The sequence below is a fragment of the Brachionichthys hirsutus genome, chromosome 5 (genome assembly GCF_040956055.1).
Source record: "Brachionichthys hirsutus isolate HB-005 chromosome 5, CSIRO-AGI_Bhir_v1, whole genome shotgun sequence".
In the NCBI taxonomy this organism is placed as follows: Eukaryota; Metazoa; Chordata; class Actinopteri; order Lophiiformes; family Brachionichthyidae; genus Brachionichthys; species Brachionichthys hirsutus.
Window position 1 is genome coordinate 12780305 of NC_090901.1, and position 25828 is coordinate 12806132.

At 42.4% G+C, this 25828-nt stretch overlaps 1 protein-coding gene across 1 annotated transcript; it reads right to left on the reverse strand.

Annotated features, from left to right (window-relative positions):
* On the reverse strand, positions 1-24370 carry znrf1 (zinc and ring finger 1). The gene is made up of 4 exons (XM_068739791.1): positions 23977-24370; positions 6320-6415; positions 438-543; positions 1-58 (listed from the first exon to the last, which is right to left on the reverse strand). Exons 1-4 carry the CDS (start codon positions 24368-24370, stop codon positions 1-3), a joined length of 654 nt encoding a protein of 217 aa, XP_068595892.1.
* Positions 24371-25828: the final 1458 nt, after the last annotated feature.

Sequence of the window (25828 nt, forward strand, 5' to 3'; positions counted from 1 at the left end):
TCAGTCAGACGGGTGTTCAGGGCAGGACCGATTGATCTCAAACCACGAATCTATACAGCTACAGACACACAGGCAGCAGCACGGTGAGCTATTTAGTCACATGCTGTCAGTGCAGCTGTAATTACAGCTGCCGATTAGCATACATCATAGACATTTGTAGGTTAAGTGAGCTCATTGTGACTGATCAATATTTGCATGCCACATCCTTGCAAAGGTGACAGGAAGTACTAGTGCTGATATTGACAGATAGTGAAAAACACGTGAAAAACAGTCCATGGTAACCATCACAAGTTGTCAGGTCCTTCGTGTGACAGTGATTTATTGTTGTTGAGAAATGTAACAGGTCCTCTCCATCTTTAAGAAATATTCTTTTTTTTTTTTTAATTGGACTTAATTCGAAAGGGATGCACAATCACAGAGCGGGCAGCGATTCAAACCTTTTGTGGTAGATGCACAGGCACGGCAGTCTGGCTATGGTGTCCCCTTGCTGTAGTTCGTCTAGACAGATCACACACTCACCAGCATCCCTCACCAACACGTCATCTACAGGATACACACACACACACACACACACATATTTATATATATATCAGTATGCACCAGTGCCTGAAACAATTTCAGACCCCATTACCATATCAAACACAGGAGAGAGCAGTCAGAAGAGCAGGCTGATCATACAGAATATGCTGGTACAGGTTTGCAATTTAAGCCTTGAGTGGTAAACGCAAACTAAGTATCACTATCTTTGGTGGTGGGCTGTGTATATATACACACAGTATATATACATATATATAAATATATATATATGTAACTGTACGGCTCGAGAAGCCATACAGAATCACACGTACACGTTACATTGCCTCAATATAAAACAAAGAGTAGTACACTAAATCACGGATACTGTTAAAACTCAAAAATAAAAGGTGAATATAAGAGATTATTGTTAAAGTACACCAAAAGTACAGGATGTGAGCTTGCTCAATGAATTGCGCAATATGCCACTGTTTCCTCGACAAGGAAACAAACTATTTATTGACAATAAACGTAATACCGTGACATACGAGTATCATTCGTTGCTGGACCGAGCTCGTAACTCAAAGCGTGCATATGTCAAATAAACGTTTCCCATATAAAATAACGGGGGGGGGGGGGGTTAGTAATCCATTTCAGCCGTCTAAAAAATACGTGAATCAACGCTAATAACGATGGAAAAATGGTATCCATTACAGTCAGTTCTGTTTTTAGGCCAGGAAGGTCAAACGGTGCTTGCTGGCTCTGTTTTTAAGTTGGGGAAGGATGTGGGGATTTTTTCCTATATCCTCCTGAGACCCAGCGCACTAGCATGTCCTCTGTGGACATTTGTCCATCCCAGAGGACGCATGTCAGCGGGCTAGGTCTCAGGAGGATATGCCTTAAACTGAGGGTGGTTGAGGGGAGGGAGAAACATTGATTGTTCATGATCTTGAAGTAAGTAAAATCAGAGACCTAATCAATATTCTCTCCTCCACCAGTCATTGCAGGTAAAATTTGCCTAAAGTGAATCGTGTGCTGATCGCCCATCGTTGTAAGGTAGACAATGTGCTGCAAGCTCAGTTTTATCAAAAGTAGTCGTCTTTCAAATATTATCGGTGTCTACGTGCAGCCGGCAGTGAGACGCCAAGGGACCGTCTGTAAATTGCAATACCGCTGCAACAGCAAAGCGAGACACTACACAGATATTCAATAACTTCACTGTTAGACACTGTAGAGTCAAAAATCACTGGGATCTTGTGAGAAGGGAGACACACAGAGTTGTGGAAAATATAGGCGGATAAAGCTATATGAGTCGTATGATGAAGTTATGGTAAAAGGTAGTTGACTATGGACAGAAGTGAGTATCTGTGAGCAGCAGTATGGCTTTATGCTGAGAGAGAGTACCACAGATGCAATGTTTGCATTAAGACTAGCGATGGAGAAGTACAGGGAAGGTCAGAAAGAGCTGGATTGTGTCTTTGTAGATCTAGAGCAGGGGTGTCAAACTCATTTTCTCTGAGGGCTACATCAGCATTATGGCTGCCCTCAAATGGTCAGTTGTAACGGTATCACAGTGTAAATGTGAAATGTAAAACTACTCCTTAACATGCTGCTAAATACCTGTTTATTACTTATTACTACTAGATACTTAATTAACTTACAAACATTATATTTGGATAGCTTACTGCTGTAATTACCTCCGCCGAGGCGAGGCAGATGTAATGTAATTGCCGGCGTCTGTTAGCAAGATAACTTAAAACGTTCTGGATGGACCTTCAGGAAATGTTGGAAATGTTACCAAGAAGAGATGATTACATTTTGGTGAACAACCAAACTTATTCAATAATATTTAAATATTTAAATAATATTAAATAATAAATAAAGAATCCTTGAGTTTGACACATATGCTCAAGAACAACCTCCAACGAAATTAAAGGTGATCCATCTGTAACCTTTTGAGTTATGTTGCTAAAAGACAGACAGACAGATAAAAGCTGGCAAAAAACATAATCTCCTTGACAGAGGGAATAAGAATATCGATTGGAAAAAAATACCATTTTAACACACTTGGCCATAAACTCCATCCAATGGGATGTGAAAGTGGGAAAAGCTTCTTGTGAGGGATCGTTTCTGCTTTGTGTGCATAAATGTCCGCCTGTTAGCATGGATGTGTCGGTAGCTCCACAGTCTCTGACTTGTAGTCAAGTCAGCACTGCCTTGATACTGCCTTGACATTTGATTGGATGACAGTCAGAGACTGCTCTTTCAGAGACTCTTATAGCCGAGTCAGTTCGGAGCATGTCAGTAATTATTTCTTTTCTCTTTCTCTAACAGACAGCAATTCTGGAAGCATGACATATAGCACATACCAGCTTTCCCACTTCTTTGTGTTTCTGACCCAATGTTTCTGAGATGTGGTGCCAAAATAAAATTCAAATGTATATATGTATCAATAAAAAAAATGTAATGAAATTGACGAGGTACAATTTCATATATACTGCTTCAGTAATTATTTCTTTTCAGTATAGTCCCTGTATAAACAGCAGATCGACAGAATAGCTTTTCTGCATTTTCTATTGTATTTAGACTCAAAGCGATCCCTGACTGTTTTGACAAATCGGTCTAAAAAAACACAAGAATATACCTCTAAATACATAGACAAAAATATATAATTATTTCGTATAAGATATAAAATCCATTTTGTTTGGGGCTCGCCTATGTTGTTTACCTCGCAAGGCATTCTGGGTGTGACGTCACCCGGCTCGCTGCTGTTGATTAGTATGGCAGCGATTTATTTTTAACAGCGATCAGCTCCTCCGTTCAGCCTTTACAGTCCGAACCACAGCCTCAGCAAAGAAGTGAGGACATTGAGAAAGAAGCTGGAGATGAAAATGGATGGGAGAACTCGAGATTTGGGTTAGTCTGTCGCCATGCCGACAGAGCGAGCCAGAGGGAGGGAGTTTGTAGCAGATGAGAGTTGATTTCCAAAAAATCAGACTCAGCAAAAAAACATTTGAAACTGATTGATTACTGTTATTTGTGAGTAATGATATATATTTTTTACTGATGCTTCTAGAATGGCACAGTGGCACTAAATCATATTAGAAAGTGAGCGGCAGGGTGGTGTAGTGGTTAGCGCTGTCTGTCTGTCTCTGTTTGTCTGTTTGTTAGCAGGATTATGGAAATGCTGCTGGATGGATCTTGATTAAAATAAAAATCTGAAGATGGGTCTTGGTCGAGTTTAAGATACCCATCTGGATACAAAAAACTCACTCACTCACAAGCTTTCAGTATAATGCAGGTGAGAAAGTGAACTCCAGCTTTTTTTGCGTCGTTTTTAATTGACACAGTGTCACCTTATTTTGATGTAGTAGTTGGCCGGTTTTTTGGTGATTAACGGTAGCCCCCTGAGCATGCTGGGAAATTAGATAAATTGCTGCTCGGACCATTTTGTGGGTCTTAAAAACCCAAGAGAACAGAGAGAGAGCGAGAGAGAGAGAGATTGCAGTGATTTTGCACAGAGGGAACAAAGACTAACAGACAGACACAAAGAAGAGAGGGAGGACAAGATGGGGACAGAGTCATCTGCTGGAAATAAGGAGTGACAGAACACAGGGCAGCAGCAAAAGACAGGAATTATAGGAGGCTTCCTCCTTTTGCCCTCTTTCCTGTCAAGCGTTTTCAGCCATCGTTTGCCGTCATTCACAGATTCACTCTCCTTTCTTCTTCCCCTCACAGTCTAATCTCAGCTGCAGACTTAAAATCTGCATCTTTTACGGCAATGGCCGTAGAGGGTTAGGTGAATGCAGTTTTGCTACTGTCCTCAGTATTCAAACAAACACACAAGGACGTCTACAAAGGTGACCTTCAGCCTGTAAATGACTGGCAGCAGTGAACAGACATGACTGCTGTCAATCGTTGTGTCTCCAGGCAACCGGGAGTGGCAGCCCAGGTCACAATTACGAGGGCTGCCTGCTCAAGGAAGCAACCCGCAGTCTGGAAGCTAGACGCCGTGTTGGCAGCAGTGTTTCGGACTCTTTTCTCAGTAAATGCCAACCACAAACATTAAAAAATAAAATCCCTTTTTGAGATAAAGTGAAACGTTTTCTAGATCTCATCTACATTTTGGATATTTGCACTGGCTGCAACAGGATTGATGCACCTCCTTTTGAAGTTTCATTCAAATGTGACTTTGTAGGAATCTTTGCAGCCCACCCCATCACAAGTCAATTGCATTGCATTCAATGGAGCTCAAGCATGTTGGCATCTCATCAGCCATTGGTCAGTTGATCGCCCTTGACAAACATTTGCTCGAGGGATCACAGGAGTTAACAGCAGGCATCATCCCCTGCAAAACATGAAACCCACCATGGAGAAAGAGAATGGTGGCCGTGAAACGTGTCAATGAGCAGTGGATTAATAGAGAGAAAGGAGGCATGGAGAGACAGTGAGGGATGAGCCAAGAGTCGCAAACTGCAGCTCAATAAACGGTCAATAAAGTAAAAATGAAAGACCCTGACATAACAGGGTCCCACATTCCTGCACTGCTTCACATAATGGCTGTTTTACATGGCGTGAGACCGAGCTAAGCGCTAACCATCAGGGTTGCTGGCTGCAAACGTCATGAGCAATATTTAATGTTCTAATCTTAAAGTATACCATGCAGAGTTTTCAGCACATTAACTCTTCCGTCTGTAATCTGCGGTAGGTAATTTGTAATGTAATATGCACTTCATGTTTCTTTAGATAGGTCGCAATTTAATTCTATTAATCCTGACAAACTGGCAGTAAAGATCACAACGCAGGAAATTGACCTTCCAAACTAGTTTTTTTCCCTTCTCTTTCCTCAGCCTCAACATTTAAGACAAGATTTAGGATTAGTCATACATTTCCGATAATATAAACTATACAGAAAATAACATTGAGAACAGATTACAAGGTAAATTGTAGTCTTCCGTTAGAATTCAACATCTGTAAACCTCAAAATGTTTTGACAGTGATCGATTAACTACTTGTATTAACTTGCATAAATAAATTAGAGCACTTATTATATATATTAAAAAAGTGTTTTGGGGTTTTTTTTTCTGACAAATTTGTCAGAAGGTTCAATTGAGAACTTATTTTCCAAAACTTTGTGTTCTGACGATTACTTCCTGGTGCAGGTTTTAAAGGGTTAAATTGTATTTATATGGTTTAGATGGCATAGAGGAGAACATTTTGTGTGGCATGAAACCAAAAGAGTAAAAACACCAAAGGCAGAGGGAGGGTCATTTCCGCAAGGAACCCAACGACAACTGGAGGAGGTCTGAGAACGTCTGCCAGAAAGAGGCCATTTCTACAACGTCCTACGTATTTCCTGCACATCCCACTCAGATGCATCCCCTCGCCTAAGCCAAACCAAGTATGTCCAGCAGGTGTGAATTGCATCTGACATGGACAATATGCGGTTGTGTACTACATGTATGAAAGGGCAACAGATGTCACAGAAGGAAAGAACCAGGCGATGTACTTTACACTGCACTATTGGTTTCTTAACGCCAGCCTCAGCTGTCAGAATCAGTTTGCTGCTCCAGTAAAATAAAAAAAACAAATTCTAAAAAAATTCCTCAAATGGGCCCAGTTCCAATATGTCGAAATAAGAAGGTGAGATGTGGCAGCAAGGGTCAAAATTCAGAGTCTTTGCAGCCTCGGCTGTGTGTGACTCCAATAACGCCTGTCAGAAACTCTTACCATGAATGTTTTGAGCAGACCTGCAGCAGCACCCCGTTGTATCGCTAAACACTAGAGAAACAAAGGCCTCCTTTACCGTTGTAGGAGAGGCGAGGCTTGCTTAGACACATGATGAAGTGAACTTCCATTTCATTGGATGCCACAGACTTGGAGCAGACAGGACACTTGAATCCTAGGAGGGACAGCAGAAAACAGATCGGTGTCAAGAAAAGAGTAAACAATTCAATCATGAAACACAGAAAAAAAAGCACATTTCTTAAGTTATAAATGACTTAAAAATTGTGTTTCACATTTAAACGGTGATCCCAAATGCATTTCAGAGGAGCGATAGCGGGTATATCATTAGAAGGATGCTGAGGATGGAGCATATTAGCTTCGGTTGAATGTTGAGGTTTGCTTAACAGCTCTAGAGACGCTGGACCACCACAAAGATACGCTTCCACACAAATTAGGTCTGCACTGATTCGTCGATTAATCAGCGAGTCAGCTAAAATTGGTTCACAGCTATTTGTCAAACACTTGCTGGTTGCGCGTTCTTAATTTGCAACAGAGGTCTAGTGATTGCTCAGCCAGGAAGAGGATCGTGTGCCCACCGAGGCCACGGTTTATTCCCACACTATCCTCTCGTTCTAGCCCGACATGCACGCTGACGTTTAATTTCCTGCTGCCGCTCTCTGGGGCTATCGATCGAGATAAGAGCTGTTTTCATTGGCTGGTCACATCTATCCAATGACACAGTGGCACGCCTTCATCGTTCGGCTCACTGTTGTCTGTAGATGTTATTCATTTCCATCCTTCACCTTTCCATCAACCGCACAAGCAATACCATGAGACTCAGCAGAGTAATCAGCCGCCACCACCACTGCCAGGACAGTGCTGTTGCGCAGGACAGATGCCCCCTCATCATCATCATCATCATCATCACCTCCTTGAAGAATTTACGCACGAAGGATCTTCTGACAGACTGTTTATCACTTTTTCGTCGGCTGCCGTCGACCTTTATCTTACATTTAATTCTCTGGAATCGTCTCACTTGACGGAAATGATTTTCTGCTTTTCTTTTTTATTAGATTTGGAGAAATTGCTTTCGAGTCTGGGAGACATTGATAAGCGTTTTACTTTTGTCCCCATGGTTTAGATTAAACCATCAATATAATCATGAAACGGTGGAAAGATTTTCAAATCAGTCCCATTGATTTAATTATGCTTTCTCCATCGCCCCTGTGCTGTTTGCATGGGAGCCATTAGGTCCACAAAGCTGAAAGCAGATATAACTGATGGGTGATAACATTTGTGTCTTGATTATGTAGATTTAGTGTTTATTGATTTTTAATTTATCAGACCAACAAGCTCTCAAAACATACCCTCATACGCACTAGTGCCTTTTAACACAGCCTTTGGTCAAAGATGGGATATATAATGTAATCTATTCTAATTCTAAACTTATTTTATAGTTAAAATTGCATTTCTATTTTTGTTGCCATGCTGTCAGAAAATAAATGAGCACTAATTTATTATCTGGAATCTAATAGTGATCCACACAAAATCAGATGTACATTTATATTTATATTGCATAATTATAATCCTTTTTTTTCTTCCTTTTTTTTTTATTGTCAGAAAAAAAAAAAAAAGATGCCAGAACAATGTTAACAGAGCAAAAATAAATTTGCATCCGGATCTGCCTCAAACTGTAATTGACTCTTCTTTAGCCTTGGGTTCATCTGTTCAATAAATTCCAACATTTCTTTATTACTTTATCAGATAGTGAGAACAAAGCACAAAGCTTAAAATAAAATAAATATCACTGGATCCTACTTTTCCCAAAATGCAGGGTGAATCTAAATTGTTTTTTTTCCTTATAACTGGAAAGGCAGATACCATTTGTGGCAGCGTTTTTTTCCATGTGTGTGTTTTGCTTTGGCTCAGTGAGAGAGAAAGAAAGAAAGGAAAGGAAATGGTACCAGAGAGAGAGCAAGAGAGAGAGAGAGAGCTAATTATAAAGGTGTTTATCTTATCTACTCCTGCGTTCTGGACCTGAGGAGCCTGGTTCGTGCTTTAGACTAGAGCACCAGGAGTGTAAATGATTATGTGGTCTTGATTCAAATGTGGGCCGTTATAGAAATGTCAACCATTATTTAACATCACAAAAGATAAAGTCTGAAAGAAATTTATATTAATTTGAAATTTTATTTTGCTTTCTTGCGTTCCACATTTCATGTTGAATTCTAATTGGGACTCTCAATTTGAATTCAATTTGAATTTTACATTTTAAATCTTTTAATTTAAGCGCAATTTAATTAAATTTCTTAATTGTGACTGTTTAGAAAAACAATCCCAAGACTATAGAAGATCGTTTGTAAATATTGCACATTCGTGGAGATGTTTGTTGATGTTCTATTGTCCATCTTTGTCATCATTTGCAGTGAGTCAAAGGAGAGCACGCTTTTTATTTGCCCCTGACAGGAGGGGGATTTTGATTTGCGCTAACTATCAGTCATAAATTTGAGTTAACTTGTCATCCTAATATCCTAGTGTCAAAAATCTTTGTCTTCTTCCAGGTATACGAATATTCAACGACAGAAGTTTAATTTCAATACAATGAGAAGGACAAGGTATTGGTACTGAAATGTTTATTGCCCTTGTATGCACTCCTTGTTTATCCTAGACTTTTAGATTTAAAATTTTGATCCAAACCTAAATTCTGAAGCACCACAGAGACCATTGTTAGTATAGTGTGCAAAATATCAGGATGCAGTAGCTCATGTGGAGAAGAGGAGCCCAAAGGACAATAAGTTTGGTTAAATGACTTTCTTGTATTTAGAGTGTGTAAAGTTAAAGCAAAACATGATCAAAAAATGCTCCAGAATTAAAAACAATTATAATAATTCACTGCTTTAAACATCTCTAATGGAACAATTCAACTGTTTGTTGTTGTTTAACAGCAATAATTTAAAATTCATTGGTTGTGTTTCCAACAAAAAAGGAAATTTAAAGATGCAAACTGGAATTCTGACTTTTAACTTAATCATTTTTATAAAGTTGAGTGTTATTTGTGTCCATGACTTATATTATTCAGTTTTATCATAAGTGATGAAGAATCTTGGGCAACAAGTGCAGCACTGAAACGCTCCACAAACAGGTAAATGTTGTAGAGAAGCTCAAGAAGAAAAAGAAAAAAGCTGCAGAATCTCAGATACGGAAGTACAGTAGTTTTACAATTTGTTACACACACACAGATTCACTACAAAACAGCCCCCCCCCCTCCACATAGCAGCTGACCCACTTTTTTTCCTTGGCTTCTATTTTCAGAGGCTCCACAGGGACAAGCATAGAGAGAGAAAGATGGAGGAAATGAGAGAAAAAGAGGTGCAGGAGGAAAATGAGGGAGAAGTGAAATGTTACGATACCCGGCCCAGACGGACTCTAACGGCACAGCGGTGGATGTGTGCTCATTTGCCTTCCTATCAGCGCCATGAATCCTCACGCACTTTTCACATTCAAGGTTTGATAGGAAGAAAAATAAATGGACTGGATCATCAATTACATTTCGGGGATGCGAGCAGATCTCGAGCTGGTTATTATGAACCACACCTTGTGGTTTGACGTCAACGTTTGACACAGTTGCTGTGGACTGCAGCTGATGTCAGTCAATTACACACAACACTCTTATGATCAGCACAACATGGGTCATTTAAAAAAACAGATAGTGTTGCGTTCAAGCAACGCAGCATGGAGGTCACATGCAGGCTCTAGAGGCAGCGGAAGTAACGGAGCGGTTCAGGAATTCATTTATAAAAATAGCCAATATACAGGCCAAGGTCAGGAACAACAGGAGCAACAGTGACAGAGTCCAGAACACATGAAACTCCGGTTTGGGCGTTGGGTAGCAGGAGATAACAAATCCAGAAAGGCAAAATGCGACTGTGCTTGAATAATATAAGTCACGGACACAAATAACGCTCGACAGTTGTAGAGTTCAGTTCCGTGAAGTAGCATCTGAAGCCGATCACGAGAGCGCCAGCAGCCAGCTGGTCCAGGCTGGAGGAACGAGACTCAGTCTGCACACGTGAGAAGCTACAAAACATGTTTTTCATTCAGCTGTTCATCTTCTGCCATTTGATGCGCATTAGCTCGGGACATTTCGTCAATCAGCCATTTGATTTGAGCTAATAGTCAGCAAGTAACAAATTGACACAAAATTGCCAGCGGATTAAAAAACAGCGTCTTAAGAAACATTCAGATATTGCATCCATGCTCACAAAAATGGTCACTATTTAATATAGTGCAACAATTTGCTTGTGTTTCACTGTTGTCCGACAGGAGCAGTAGAAATAGTAGAAATTGAGGCAGATATTTATTCTCCTGCGCTACGCAGGGTTTAACTTAAATGCAAGTTGTACTATCCTGTTTTTAGGCCTTCCGTCGGTGAGGTTAGGTGATGAAAAACATTAGTGAATCAAAGATATATATATATATATATAGTATAAAAAATGTGTGATGCAATAATTAACATTCAGCCAGCAGTGTGGCTCAAAGCTGGAAAATGGGCGAAATGAGGCTTCCGATTTGGTTCCCCCTGCAGCTGGCTGATCATGATTGCGTCTTTGTAAATCATGATTTCTCTCTGGAAGACAAGATCAATCCTCTTGATTGGTCATATTTATCTCCAGTTGAGTTTTCACATCGGTAGCGCCACAACTGATATATGCATGAGCGGATTCTAGTCAGAAAAGGAGATGAGCACATGTGACAGGATTTGTAAAATAATTTTAAAAAATGCAAATGTTTTTGGACAGAATATTGTCATATTTCTTCGCTCTTGGATTTTTCCAACAGCAGATGGATGCTTGAAATGTTGCCAATGTGGAGGTTATGTAATAGCCAGCGTTTGTTTGTTTGTTTATTTGTCCGTCCGGCCGTCTGTTAGCAAGATAACTCAAAATATTCTAGACGGATTTTGATGAAATCTTAAGAATATTTTGGGAATGTTACCAGGAATTACTACTACTGTACTTTCGGTTTGTCCCGTGAGGTGTCGCCACATCAAACCAACCTTCTCCACGTCAACTTGTCCTTTGCATCATTGCATGTAAATCCAATTAGGAGGGTAATTAGCTGCTCGGCGGAGGTCTGCGCTGTCTGGGTGCTTTTCTAGTTTAAACATGGATCAGACTGTCTAATAATTATGAATAATGTGAATAGGAGTATGGCCGGACTGGCGATAACCACGTCGCGAGGAGCCAGCCTAAATCAAACCAGTGCCTGGGAGGATAATGTCTGCACAAACAACTCCCCCAGATCAAACCAATAGCAAGGTAAAATCCTGTCTGTACTCCAGCTTGACATAAAATAGCTATAACTACAATAATTAGTGAGCAGATGAAGGCTCAGTTATTGTTTCCAGTCTGTCATCTGTATTAACTGGAGATTATCTGGTTGATAAGTGTCAATAGCTGCAGAGGACAGACAGACGCCGGATGAGGAAGGGGTTGTCTTTTTGAACTGTGCAGTAAAATAAGGATCACAACAGTCCGGGGGCAGAGGGAGAGATGAATCATCCCGCCATCTACTTTATGGTGCAGACGTGAGGAGGAGGAGAAGAGGACAGTGAAAGAGGAGAATTTGATGAACAACAGTTCACAGGGGAGCGATAAAGACACGAACATATGTAGATTTAACGGAGGAAGTGAGGCTGAATCATGAGATCGGTGATAAGGAGGGGTGAAAAGAACAGGAGTAAGGAAGACAGGGAACACGTGGAATAACAGGAATAAGGAGCAAAGAGCAGAGATAAAGAGACAAATAAAAGAGAGAATATACCGTAAAGAAGTGTCCCAGCACAGAGACAAGGACTGATTTGTCTTAAATTATTTTCTAAAGGCCAAAAATCCATTTCCCCAACCACGATCAGCATCAACGTTAGTTTTATCACTATTTGATCCATCTGGTCCAGTGATTGGAAATTCTTAATTCCAAGGTTCCGGTCGGTAAACAACCAATAAATAATAGCACATTCTAATTCAATCCCAGTCATGAGCCGTAATCTGTGATGTAAAATAGTATATAGTCAGAATTTAGCCAAATTTGAGCGAGACAAGGAATGTTTCCATTTGCACCATTAATTATTCATTATCACCATGGATTGTCTTCTTTTTTTTGGAGGGGGGGGGGGGGCGTGGGGCGTAAGGTTTTTATGGTTCATCATTGACAAAAAGCAGTATGAAGCAATTTGTCAAATTAGTGTAGCTGTTCACTTGACTGTGTTTGTGCAAGTTTGAAATAAAACTAAAAGGATAAGAACAGCAGCAGCTTTTACACAATGTTTTTTTAAGATCTACCCAACCTAAAGTGCCATCCTCCTGCCCCCCCGCCCACCCCAGGCACGAATCTCACCGCACGTCACTGGAACACATACATTTAGATCTTGTCTTACAGCAAGTATTAAATGCTTAAAGACTTTCTAACAAAGATTCAGAAAGACACAATATCAAGCCGCTCAAGTCAAGATAAAGCCGAGGGGACGGCAGCTTCCAGCGGTTCAGGAAGCTTTTTTCGGCTTATTGCTCTAATTCATAGAAAGTCAGAAGATGACGATGCTGGATGTTGGGCGTAAAGTTATGACCTGATTCAGGCGCACACACACACGCACAGCTATGCTAAGATTTAGCTCTCCAGCAGACAGGTTGAAGGCAGAGATTTAACACACAGAGGTATTCCAGGCAGGCGGTGTCAGGCAGTCAGATCAGAGAGGAGACACCATTAATACCACAGATGGAAAGTGTGAGAGCGTCTCTAGTCACGCTGCAGAGCCATTCGGGCACAAGTGAGGATGGAACATCAACTCATTACTTTGACTGATGCTCAAGGGGAGAGGAAACTGATACCAGACACTTTATATCCTTCGTTTCTTCAGTCTTTCTTTATTCTCGTGCTTATTCCGAATACACATAGTATATTGTGGTTGGAGCTTTTACTTTCTTTTTTCTTTGAATTCTTCTTGGCTGTGGGAACCTTTCATACTTCCTGGAGCAGCGCAACTGAACGAAAAGCAATTCCCCTTTGGGATTCTTAAAATATTCTCATTCTGATTGTGAGTCTGAACTTTGCCAGTAATTTGGCAGCATTTAGGGGTCCGACATAAATAAATAAAGCAAGCACATGACACCGGAGCACTGACTCCATAACATGTATACACAAACACAAACGGAGATGGTGCCACAGCGAAGCAGGAGGAAGCCTGACCATCGTCGCCATTAATGGTCCAGGAAACTGTTGGCTCGATTACGTCACAGGCTACAATTAACGCATCTCTCTCCAGCAAACTCTCTTTACCGTACCAGAAAGACTAGCCGTTTCCATGGGAACAGGACAGAGCGTGAGATGAGACAGATGAAAGTATGTATGCTGGAGGAGTGAGGAGAAGAAACAGAAGAAATTGAGAAACGCATCTGTTGTTTTGTTTTTCATACAGAAAGATAATGTGACAAATGTGTGACGGAGCTGAGGAGTAACTGGGAATGATGTCTGGAAGGAAGAGAAAAATATCGGAACATACTGAGAAAAAGAAAGGACCGCTTAATCTGTGCTTCAGGTCGGACCGATTCAGGGACACAAGGGTTAAATTGGGATGATTGCTCTGTAGAGAGTCCCTGAATGCTCAATTAGCCCCTCAGAGCGCTCCTCTCCAGAGAGCAAATCGACAGGGATCTGGAAACAACATGCTGAATATAAATATAACTCAGAACAACGGTCGCCGAGAACTCTTACAAGAGCAAAACTGCAACTGGGGGTTAATTAGTTATTTCTGTCATGAATTACATTGAACTGAAGGTTTGTCTAAAGGCACCATTTAAGTTATTCAGAAGTTTAGAATATTTTTAATTACAAAAAAAAGAAAAAGATACCAAACCAGCAATGCTACCATGTCTGAAGACAAAACCGCCTCAAGAAAGAGCAACAATCTGGGAAGTTCACCTTTTGTGTCATATATATGGTTTCCAAATCTTTAAATTAAGCAAGGTTAATCAACAGATATATCAGGATTAGAGTGGAAGACAAAGTTGAGATCTAATATCTTTAGAACAATGTTAGGTTGTCTTTGCAATCTAACATTATTAGGAGGAAATAAAAAAAATATTCCTGCATCCAGATCTTGATTCAGGTTCTACTCTAAAATGTAATGGATTTGTCCCAGACCTGAGCCTATCCATCTGCATCCCACACGTCTTTGTGAGATTTTGCTTATAACTTTGCAGGAAATCCTGATGATATATATATATTGTTTCACAAAACAAGTCAAATCTTGGAACTAACAATCGCAGTGTTTAAGAGCCCAAGACAGCACCTTTTCAATCTTCCAAATTAAAGGTGCAGGAAGAGGGAAAGAGTGTGATTGGCAGGCCATCTGTGTTTGACAAGCAGGGGCTTCTTTCTCCTGATGCCCAGAAACATCAGAAAACATCAAAACCGGCAGGCAGATGAATTATTTTTATATCATCCCATTCATTTTTTATTCGGAACATCTTGTATTATATTCCTTTAACTGCCGAATTAATTTCAAACGTCTAAAAGCTTCTTGCAATTAATTGGATATTTTATGCATTCGGGTTGCGTTCTTTTCTTTTTGTTACTAAAATTTTATTTTGGGAATAATTTAGCAAAACTGAGTGTAGCTGCATCAGTGGAATAGAAAATGAACGCATTTTGCTGAATGGACTCAAAGATATCAGACACTGCATGTGCATTTTTAATCTGAGTCAATATCACAGTGGTAAAAATAAGTATAGCGGTAGAACAGTATTATGGCCATGTCTGCCCTGGTCTGCTGACTGCCCAAGTCAAGATGATGTTTAGGCTCCGTCCATAGCAACAATCACCATGCCCACCGACTGCCACGGCGACTGCTGGGGCCCTCACTGCTCGTTAATGGCCGCCCCAACCTTATCACAGCGCGTATGGTGTTGTCATGCTGCCACACAACTGCTGTAATGAATGCTTGTGTGAAACATTTAAAATAAGACCGCCTTATCCTTATTCCTCTTTTCTATATTTTTTTTCTCTAAAAATATGCAGAGTAGTTGGGTTGAAGCTGAGGGGAATGTCGCCTCCCGTCTCAACTTCATATTTGTCATCTCACTCTGTCCTTGCATGAACGCCTTATTAGCATGTGTGCATCCTTGAATGCCTTGTCTGCACTGCACCGAGTTAACACGGAGGAAAGAGGCAAAACAAGATGGGGAGAGTGAGAAAAGGGAGATGCAGAGGAAACTGAAATAAATTGCAGCACTGACCTATATTCTCGAATCCCGCAACCAATTGGGCAGCACAGATGTTCTCCCATTCCCCATGTTCCTGAAACCCTCAGCCATGAAATTCAACCACAACACTCCGCTTGTATGGAAGGGAATCTCTATAATTGTGCCTGTGCCATTGTGTGTCCCGCGTACGCTTAGCAATGTTTTTATTTCTTTGTCTGTCGCAGTAGTTGTAGGAGGGTCTCAAAGTCCAATTTCTGTGCTTAAAGGAGCACTTGCCAGCATCTCACACCCTGCTGTGATATCCTGCACAATTTGGCATTGCATTTAAACGAACTAGAAACAAGAATATGTTGAAAGAAGTCTTTTCCCATCGTCAAAACTTCAAATGTGATTTTAGTAATAATATTATGGCACTTCTTTCAGAAAAGCAACCCCATCATTCCCAGACACAACAGTGAATGTGAATCAGACCGCCCTGTGAGGTCTGATTCACAGAGACGCGAGCAATCACGCATTCTGTCGGCAGCGAGAAATGAAAATGGGCTCTAAATTGAAGCTGTAGTAAAAACATCAGGCTAAATCCTGAGACGCATACATTTATGTTCCGGAAGTAAACAGCAGCGATTTCATGTCATTCATTTGATCTCTACCTGCGGAACAAAGATGGATGGGAAGCTATGGAAACCTGCTGGTGTGTGTGTGTGTGTGTGTGTGTGCGTGTGTGCGTGTGTTTCAGGCAACAAACACTGATACACACACACACCAACATCCCAAGGGCAAACAGTGAGAGGCACCTGTGGCCTGTCTGATGAACAACCACTTTAAAGAGGGGAAAACTCGAGTGTTTTCCGTCCAGCAGCGTTGAGACAGCGTCGACACAACCAGCATGACGTGACTCATTCCCTAGTTTTGAAAATCAGTTGTGAATAACGCCCCTATGATCCCTAGATCACATGAACAGTGATCTCTCTCTCTCTCTCTCTGTCTGTGTGTGTGTGTGTGTGTGAGAGAGAGGCCTGAGTGATTGTTGCCGATGGATTGTTTTATTCAAATTAAGCGTGGCTGATGTTAAAGGGTAGTTGAAGGTGATAGTGTGTGTGTGTGTGTGTTTTCATATTCTAATTACATAACACTGGTCCATGTATTCCATTACTCTGGGTAACTATGTCAACACCCCCCCACATAAGGGTCCAGGTCTGCAAATAGCTTTTACTCATGTAATCAGAAAGCCATGAGAACATATTACCACCATATGCGATGCAACATTTCTCTTTAAACTCTTTAAAGATGAGCGAGCGAGAGAGAGAGAGGCTATATTCCCTCAGGACTCTGGGAACTTTTCTCCCACACATCGTTACATTAACCTATGAGGGGAGGGGGAATGGAGTGGAATGGTTTTAAATAGGGTATTTAAAATAGGTATTTAAATAGGGTATTTAAAACCACTAAAACCGCTGTCTCACATAGTTTGTCTAAAGGGATATAATCTGATTTGCTACTACTACTACTGGACTTTCGCCTTGTCCCGTGAGGGGTCGCTACAGCAGATCAACTTTCTCCACTTCACCCTGTCCTTTGCATTGTCCTCTCCAACACCAGCCACTCTCATGTCCTCCCTCACTACGTCCATGTATCTTCTCCTGGGTCGACCTCGAGCCCTGTTCCCCGGCAGTTCCATCCTCAACATGTCCAAACCATCTAAGTCTGGTCTCTCTGACCTTGTCTCCAAAATGTCTGTCCCTGTTATTGCCTCATTTATCATCCTGTCCAACCTGGTCACTCCCAAGGAGACCCTCAGCATCTTCATCTCCGCCACTTCTCTCTCTCTCTCTCTGCTTCTCAACCCAGCCGGTCAGACAGATGGCCGTCCACTATGAGTCTTTGGTTCTGTCCAAGGTTTCTGCCTGTTAAAGGGAAGTTTTCCTTGCCTCTGTTGCCAAAGTGATTGCTCTTGTGGGTCAAGTTGGGTTCTGTCTCTCCCTGCAGGTCTTTCCCTGCTACTCCTGTAAAGTGCCTTGAGATAACTTTCTGTTGTGATCTGGCTCTATTGAAATGAATTGAAGTGACCTGAGCATAAACCCACAAAAGTAAATAATAATAAATAACGAACAAACTTATTTGCATCATATTACATTAAGAATATAAAGGAATAGATCGAGTTACAATTCCACTTTGAATTTGTATCTGCTCTGTTCAGTGTGCGATCTTGATATCGCCCACCTTTATCCGTCAGCATTTTAAACAGCTGGCGTCATCAGATATTTAATAGCCCGTCACCAATGGAATAATAGTTTGGTGGCAGTTTCCTTTTCTTCTTGATATATTGTTGGATTATCGCCACTTACAACTGGAAAAGGAAGCCTTATTGTAACTGACATGTTTATATAAATGGGACACGCATTAAACAAAGAAATATAAATAGGATAAAGACTGTTTAATGAAGGCAGGGAGTTTCCATAAAAACAATTCATTGAAAATAAAGAATCGAGCTGAACATGGTTTGATTTTAAGTAAAATTTGTATTTATTTCTTTAGTTCTAATAAATATATTTTGTGTCTTTTGGTTAGTGTCTGTGGCTCTCGTTCTGCTCTGCCTCCTTTTCATCAGATTTCCTGGGCCCTAGATGATGCAGACTGTCCTCTCAAGATTTTCGCCTATCTGGTGTTTTGTGATAACTCTGCTTGTCATGGTTGGATGAAAGGGGGAGAACGACAAGCACAAATACCTCCACTGCATTTTTTCCCAAGAACACTATTTCTCACTTTTTGTCTGTCTGTCTTGTTGGTTTCATGTTTCACCGTGGTGTAGCACAGCCCTCGATGGCAGAAAGTAAGAAATATAATGTAACTCTTTCAGGGCCAATAACGTATAAAGACGTTTTTTATAACTCAAACATTCACTGCCAACCCTGACATTGAAATCTGACTCTATTCAATGGCCAATAACTCTGGTTTACCTGATGAAAGAAGAGACTTAGATCTTTCGTTTGATGTTTGCTTCCATTCTGTGGGGATTGGGAAATCGGGCAACATGGGCAAAAACTGGGGCACTCAGCATATAGCTGAGTTGAAAATGGCTGGCACAGAAAGAGTTAATAAAACATAATAAGAGGGCAGGTAAATAATTTGCATAATAACTCGAGCATGACTGACTTTATGAATGTTGTCATTTTTGAGTTTATATTCAGACAAGTTAGTAGGGAAGAAAGACAAAAGAGAGAAAAAGAAAAACTTAATAGAAAAAATGTAAATAAAATAAATATCTTTCGTTTTTCTGCTGTCTTATTATATATATATTTTTGTGCTTATTTTAGTCAGGAAATACCGTAGGTTTAAAGAAAATATCTGAAAACAATTATTTCAGGAATACTAAACTTTTACACTCGTTTTCAACAGCAATGCAAGCAATGCATTAATAAATGGGCGGTTACAATAATGCTCCCTTTCAGCACGTATTAATGTTTGGAATACATCAATAGACAATCCTGAAATTAAAATACGGAGGTTTATTAAGATGGATTTTGAAACAGATATCGAGGATGCTGATAGAAAAGAGGTAAATTAAGTAACCAATCAGAAGGCTAGAAGAACAGATAAATGCGGGCAAGCAAAACATCCCTGTTGCTGTTTTCATCTAATGAGTTAAAGCAGCATATTAGTGGTCTACTTAAAGGAAGATTTATGTGATCATCCAACTGTGCTTTCATTACCAGACATTAAAGGCAATACTCAAACTGAACGTGGTGTCCAACATGAGAAATTAACTATCGCAAGGAATTTCTACTGCGTGCAGATTAGCTTCTGTGGCATTCAGTGAATGTGTGAAAGATCAGAAACCACATTATAACATCTATAAACCCACTGTTTACCCAAGACTCTCTACCATGAAAATTGTGTGGCATGGTCAGATCTTTAAAAGGGACATATTATACCCCTTTTCCACAAGTTAATGCAATTCTCAGGCATTTCTATGAAATATCTGTGACAGTCTTTGGTCAAAATAGCAAACAGATGCTGCAGGACAGGGTCCCTCTTGTCTGTCTCAAACAGCTCCGTCAGAAACGCTCTAAACCCGGAAGCAAAAGTACGTTCATAGCGAGCACACACGCAGCAGCGCTACCACTCTGCTCTTCTCGCTCGACTCATGCAAGAGCGTTGATGTGCGGGGCGCGATCAAGGAAAGATTGTCTCTACACACACAGACACATCTCAGGACGGAATAAAAATGATTTGAATCATCCATCCGTCCATCTTCAAACCGCTTATCCAGGGTCGAGTTGACGGAGCGTCTCCCACTGTCACCCTACAGAGGAAGCCGCTGTTACACGCGACCTTGTTCTTTCGGTCACTACCCAAACATCGTGACCACAGGTGAGGGTAGGAACGGAGACCAACGGGTAAATGGAGCGCTTCGCCTTTCAGCTCAGCTCCTCGGGGTGACGGATCGGCCGTCGGCAGTACCGCGGACGCAACGCCGATGTCTATCTCCTGCCCCATAAACCAGTTTTGTTCAAAGTGTTTATAACACACTAAAACATTTTTGCCCATTTTCGGCAGAACATTACCACCAAAAATAAAGTTTATGCAGGGAAAATGCCGTAGAACGTGGACGGGCAGAACGCAGACACGGGGACGCACGCATGTGCACGCACATCTTGTGCACATTTACCCCTTGTGACGTGACAGCAGGCGCAATTTCTTCCAGGCGCCTTTCAGGAGGTGATTACAGACCTACCCAAACTACGAAGGATTGACTTGATGGTTTATTGAGCTGTTTTGGGGTTGATGAGGACCCAAAATCAGCATAGTAGTGTCGAAACATGGGGAGAGGGAGTTTTTCATAATATGTCCCCTTTAAGGTGAGAAGATGGGCTCTGAATAGTGAGGGTGCAAATGTTTTTTTTTACCATTTGGACAGTAACCAAATGAGCGCGCCTGTTACGTTTGTATTACGCTACCCATCCTGTGGCTAAATAGAACTCCAGCTGCATCAGTTCCAACACATTCAGTATGGATGTGTCTCAAAAAAAACCTTCCTCCTGACCAGTGTTCCTTCCAGTTATCCTGAAATTGTTGCACAAACAAACACGACAAAGCAGATTCTTTGTAGCAAGAAATAAACCGGTATTTAGACTTCACATAACGGAATATATAAATGTTATAAACAAAATTGACGTCAATGATACATAAAAGCCCATATATCGTCAGTGATTGGTACATGTAGGGACAATTACATCATTGGTGTTAACAAGGTCGATCTACAGTGTATAATACGTACTTTATGATTTCAAGCAATACCACAACAATCACTGCATGCATGCTGTCACTCATTAAACGCGTCGTCTCTCTTGTCGTCTGTCTCCCCGTGTTCGAAGGCAGGGCTCTGGGTCTGTAACCTGCACATGTTGGTGCATTTCACTCCGTTTCAGAGGCACTTGCAGCTCGGCACTTTGCATGAGCATGCCAGATGTTCCAAGACTACATCTGGTGCCGCTGGAGAGTCCATCAGGCTTGCCATCATTGTCTGTCCACCCATTCTCAGCAGGGCTTGGACAAACAGGGTTAGCTTGTAAGCAATGCTTCCAATTTGCTTCTTCATAATTTGCCTGTGGGACATGCGTGAGTCTCAACATGGCGGCAGCGCCTGGACTCAACTTCTCCCCCCCCCTCTTGGTGCAGAACAGTTAATTCACCTCATCAGTGTTGCTACTCATAACATCCCTTTTGCAGGCAAACATCTAGGTTTTTTTTTTAAACAGTTCTTCACTCACATTCCACGACTGGCTCAGTTGAGTAAAAGCTTATCGCTTCCCTCCTCACCATCTTCAGGGCATTCTGCTTCTGAGTTGACTTCAGGTGGACTGGATTAAGAGGCATCTGGACACGCCTTTCAGTTTTTGCCTGAACTATGTTTCTTGGTTTATTTTCTGACTTTTACAATGCCTTAAGGAATCAACCAATCTGGAAGTGAGATTAGACCACCATCACTTGAGGGTGGGCCAAAATAAGTTCCATCCTGACGAACAGAAATAAATACAGAAACAATTCATTGTGTGATTGATTCACAGCAGCTTTATAAAATTGGCTTTAGCAGCAGCATCTTTGTTGCTGGAATAATCTGTATGACAATCAGTACGATGCCGGAAGCAACACCGGCAACATTGATTTCATCTAACACCCCAAACATAAAGCAGAGAGAATGTCAGATTCAAACCGTTCATTTAAATTAAATTATAAATTAAAGAACAGTGCAATCATCGTATTCCTTAATATAATAATCAGACAAAAACTAGTCCGCATTAACCGGCTGTTAGGAATAGGAGCACAAACAAAATTATAATAAAGGAAAAAGACGGGGATGCAACAGGAAGACAACCACATCAATTAAGTGTTCTTACAAGCAACAGGGAGCAGCACGAACGGCAGCAACCGGCAGTCAAAAGGACCACAGGATGCGTCGAGCAGCAACGGACAACCTTTCTGTCGAAAGCAGCAGCCACAATGAAAGGGAGGGCGGTGGCGGGTCAATGGCCCGGTGAACGGGCCGGTGACCGGGCCATACATCTGGAAACGTCCAGCAAAAGGGCACCCGCAGCTCTACAACGTGAACAATCAGCTGCATGAATCGGAAATAGTGCGCGCAGATGGCTGCACGCTCCGGCCACGCCAAACAAAGCCAGTCTGCAGCCAACGCATGAACAACCAGAAAGCGAAGCTACAACGGGGAGCGGCGGGGCTCCCCAGTGAGGGGGGGCGCTGAGACCCTGGAGCAGTATCCTACAAGCGGCACGGAGGGAGACGTGTGGATACTAACACACAACGTGGTAAAGTGGCATTCAGACTGGATGGACTCTCTTTTCAGAATTTTTAACAATCGAAAACTCAAAAGACATTCTTGAGCTATTCATTCATTGAATACAAATAAAATGCATGTAAAACTGGCCGGCCGCATTAACGTTAAAATGTCATATTTTCCTGCGGGCCTCAAATTATCATTGGGGGGGGGGGGCGCAAATGGCCCATGGGCCACCTGTGTGAGGCCCCTGGCCTACAGCATGGCCTGTGGTGACGTCCTTGAGCTGCTACGAGGTTTTTGGATAGGACTCCGCTGTTCATTTTCTTAGTGGCTGCACTCCTGATCTACGTAGTAGAAGTACTTCTCTTGTATTTTGTCCCGAAGCATATGTGGTCAAATTTGTGCTAATTAATGCAAGAATAAGTCTGAAATAATTACAACTATATGAAACACATGCCCAGGAGTAAAACATAATTTTACCATAATTAACCACAGATACATTTTAGGGAAATATTTTTAGCACCATGTATAATTAGAGAAGCACTAAGAGAGCACAGACTTCCACCAAGCAGCCCATTCCCATCCTTACTGGATCTACACCGTCCACATGGTGATCTGGATCACCACCAAATAGGCTTAGATTGTTCTTGGTATCTTTATACACCAACTATGTGGATTTTTAACTGATTTTTGAATCCATAAATGGAGTTTTCAATGTTAAATGTCATATTTCTTTCCTGACCTCATTCTGGATCAGATCCAGAACACATTTAGCATGATAGTTCATATCGGACCCCTTTGTGACTGTAAGTTTTGGTGAGTGAATTCAATACATATTTTACAAGATATGATTATAAGTAAATAGGAAAATCCTGATTCATTTTTATATCCATCAAGCCCAAAACAAAATGTTCTACAGGATCCAAGTTAGACCAAAACCAATCTTCAGATTTTATTCATCAAGATCCATCGAGCAGGAAAAAAAAATTACTACTACTTTGATTTTCCTATTCGTCTCTACTTTAAATATAATTTTTTTTCAATCGGCCGGCCTGTCCATGCTTCCCTCCAGTCCAACTGTATTATCTTCTAGGCAGTACTACTATAATAGGTAGGATAAAACAGCTGAGATTTTGATACCACTCTTGATATTCTCTGGGAGCTGTGTGTGTGTGTGTGTGTGTGTGCGTGTGTGCGTGTGTGTGTGTGTGTGTGTGGGTGTGTGCTCTCAGAAGCAGAGGAACCAGCCATGTGTTCATGTGGATAAGGATTTGACAGTTTGCCGTGTGTTCGGGTGAATGCGCGTTCATGTAGTTGTTGACCTGGCAGGTTCAGTCACACGCAGGAGCGTCCTGCGGGGTGAGTGGATCAGCAAGAACCACCCTGTTCTGTATATACTTTGCTTTCCTCTCCCTCCCTCTTTTCCTCCTTTCTCCACCTCTTTTCCATCTCCTGTTCCTCCTCCCTCACCATCCTCTCTAATCGCAGGGTCAATGGACTGAGCCAGATTTGGCATCAGGCGTATTGGTGTCATTCCAAACAGCAGGGACTGACACCTACAAAAGGCATATTCAAATCCTTCCTGCAGGTAGACCAGGTGTGCGTGATTGCAGGTGTCACCAACATTTGTCTGATGGTTGCGTGTGTATGTGTGCGTGCGTGCGCGCGTGCCGCCCTTACCGCTGTGCGCGCTGAACCAGCGGGGTGCGATGTGCAGGGGCAAGGTGTCAGCCAGCGAGCCCCGGGAACCCAGATAGAGCACCCCGTCCGTGTGGTGCCCTCCGCCCCCATTCTCCCGGTAGCCGGTCCCGTGGGTGGCGGCGGGCGTGCCCCCGGAACCCCCTCCGGCCCGATCCGAGTCCGTCCCTCTCGGGGTGTAGAAGCCGAAGGGCACGGCGGGGCTGCGCTCGATGCCCATGCCGGCCACGGAGCTCACCGAGCGGCTCCGCAGGCCCATGGTCCCGCCCGGCCGGTAGTGGCCGAAGTGGGCCGAGGGTGGCACCGCGCTGTCATCGCTGGAGACACCGGGGAAAGGAGCCCGGGGCCGACCCGCCGTGCTCTGCTTCCCCCCCATCCGAAGCGGGAGGTAAGCGGGTGGAGCTTCTGGATGGGATCCGGAGGGGGGGGGGGGGGCTCGGCTCGATCGGCAATGGGCCGCCCTCCCCTCGCTCCTGTCTGTCTGTCTGTCTGTCCGTGCGTCTCGGCCGGCTCGTCAGCTCCGACTCTCTGCAGACGCAACAGCCCGTTTCCCTGCTGAGCGGAACATGAGCCCCCCCCCCTGACGAAACCTCGGAACCACCGGGGGGGGGGGGTGAACGAGGTCGATCAGACGCTGTCCCCGCTGGTTACGACGGCTGGATCATTGCCGGCGGGACGCGGCGGCGGCGGCGACGACACGTTTATCCCGCCCGGTCCGAGTCACCGCAGCCGCAGCGCCGCAATATCCGCTCCGTTGCGCTTTATTCATCTGGTCTCACGCATCGTGACAACTGTTGCTGAATATCCGGCTGCCCCCCCCCCCCCCCTCAAAAAAACATTTATCTTTCCCCCTTTGACCGTCTCCAAACAGAAATCGTGTTCCCCGTGGAACAGTCACAGTCACGGCGATCCTCTGCGCGCAGGCGGCGCCGCTGATACTGGCCAGACAAGGGATCAGCTCAGTGCGCAAACTCCAATCGCGCAGACAGAAGGAGAGACAAACGTTGTGAGAGGGCAGCCTATTCGTTATTGTGCTTTATTTCAGAATCAGATGATCAATAATGTTGTAACGTAACCTTGGAAACGTTTGACTCATGGATCATTTGAATGTGTCTTTTTTTATAAATCAGCGAAATGAGCTTCATTTGGATTCCATGGAATCGTCTGAGACTAAACATCTCAGCACTTCATAAGCAAACGCTTCAGATAATAATAATAATATCGAGATAATAAGAAGGTGAAAGCAACACAGGTCAAGATTTCATCTTGGAAACTTTGATCTTGTGGGAACAAATCAGAATCTTTAGGGAACAAGTTGTGATAAATAATTATCATTATAAGTCAAATTCTCCCTGCATCATCTCCATCACGGGATCACATCGTTTGCTCACAAAATAAACTTCCTGGGATTTAAGGGAACCCCCCCCCCCCTTCCCCTTCTTGTTATTTGTCAGAAGATCAGGAGATGATGTCTGAATATCGGACGATTGGCTGCAAGAGGAATTCCGTTGTGCGTTTCATTGTAAAAACGTAAGAAACACAGTAAAAACGTAGTAAATTGAAGGAGCAACGTTTTATCTTGTATATAAATGTCTTCACAATACAAAGAACACCTTATGGAGGGTGTGTGTGACCGAATGTGACAACGTAATCGATCAAAATCTTTTTGTCATGCCTACATATCAAAGTCAGGCACAGTTTTTTCCAGCACATGCCAAATGTTTGGCAATACTGGGTCACACGTTTGGTTCCTATACATAGGTTTAATCTCTGTGTGTGTGTGTGTCAGATTAGCCTGGGTTTATCCCGTGTGGCTCGATGGTTCCCTTCAACA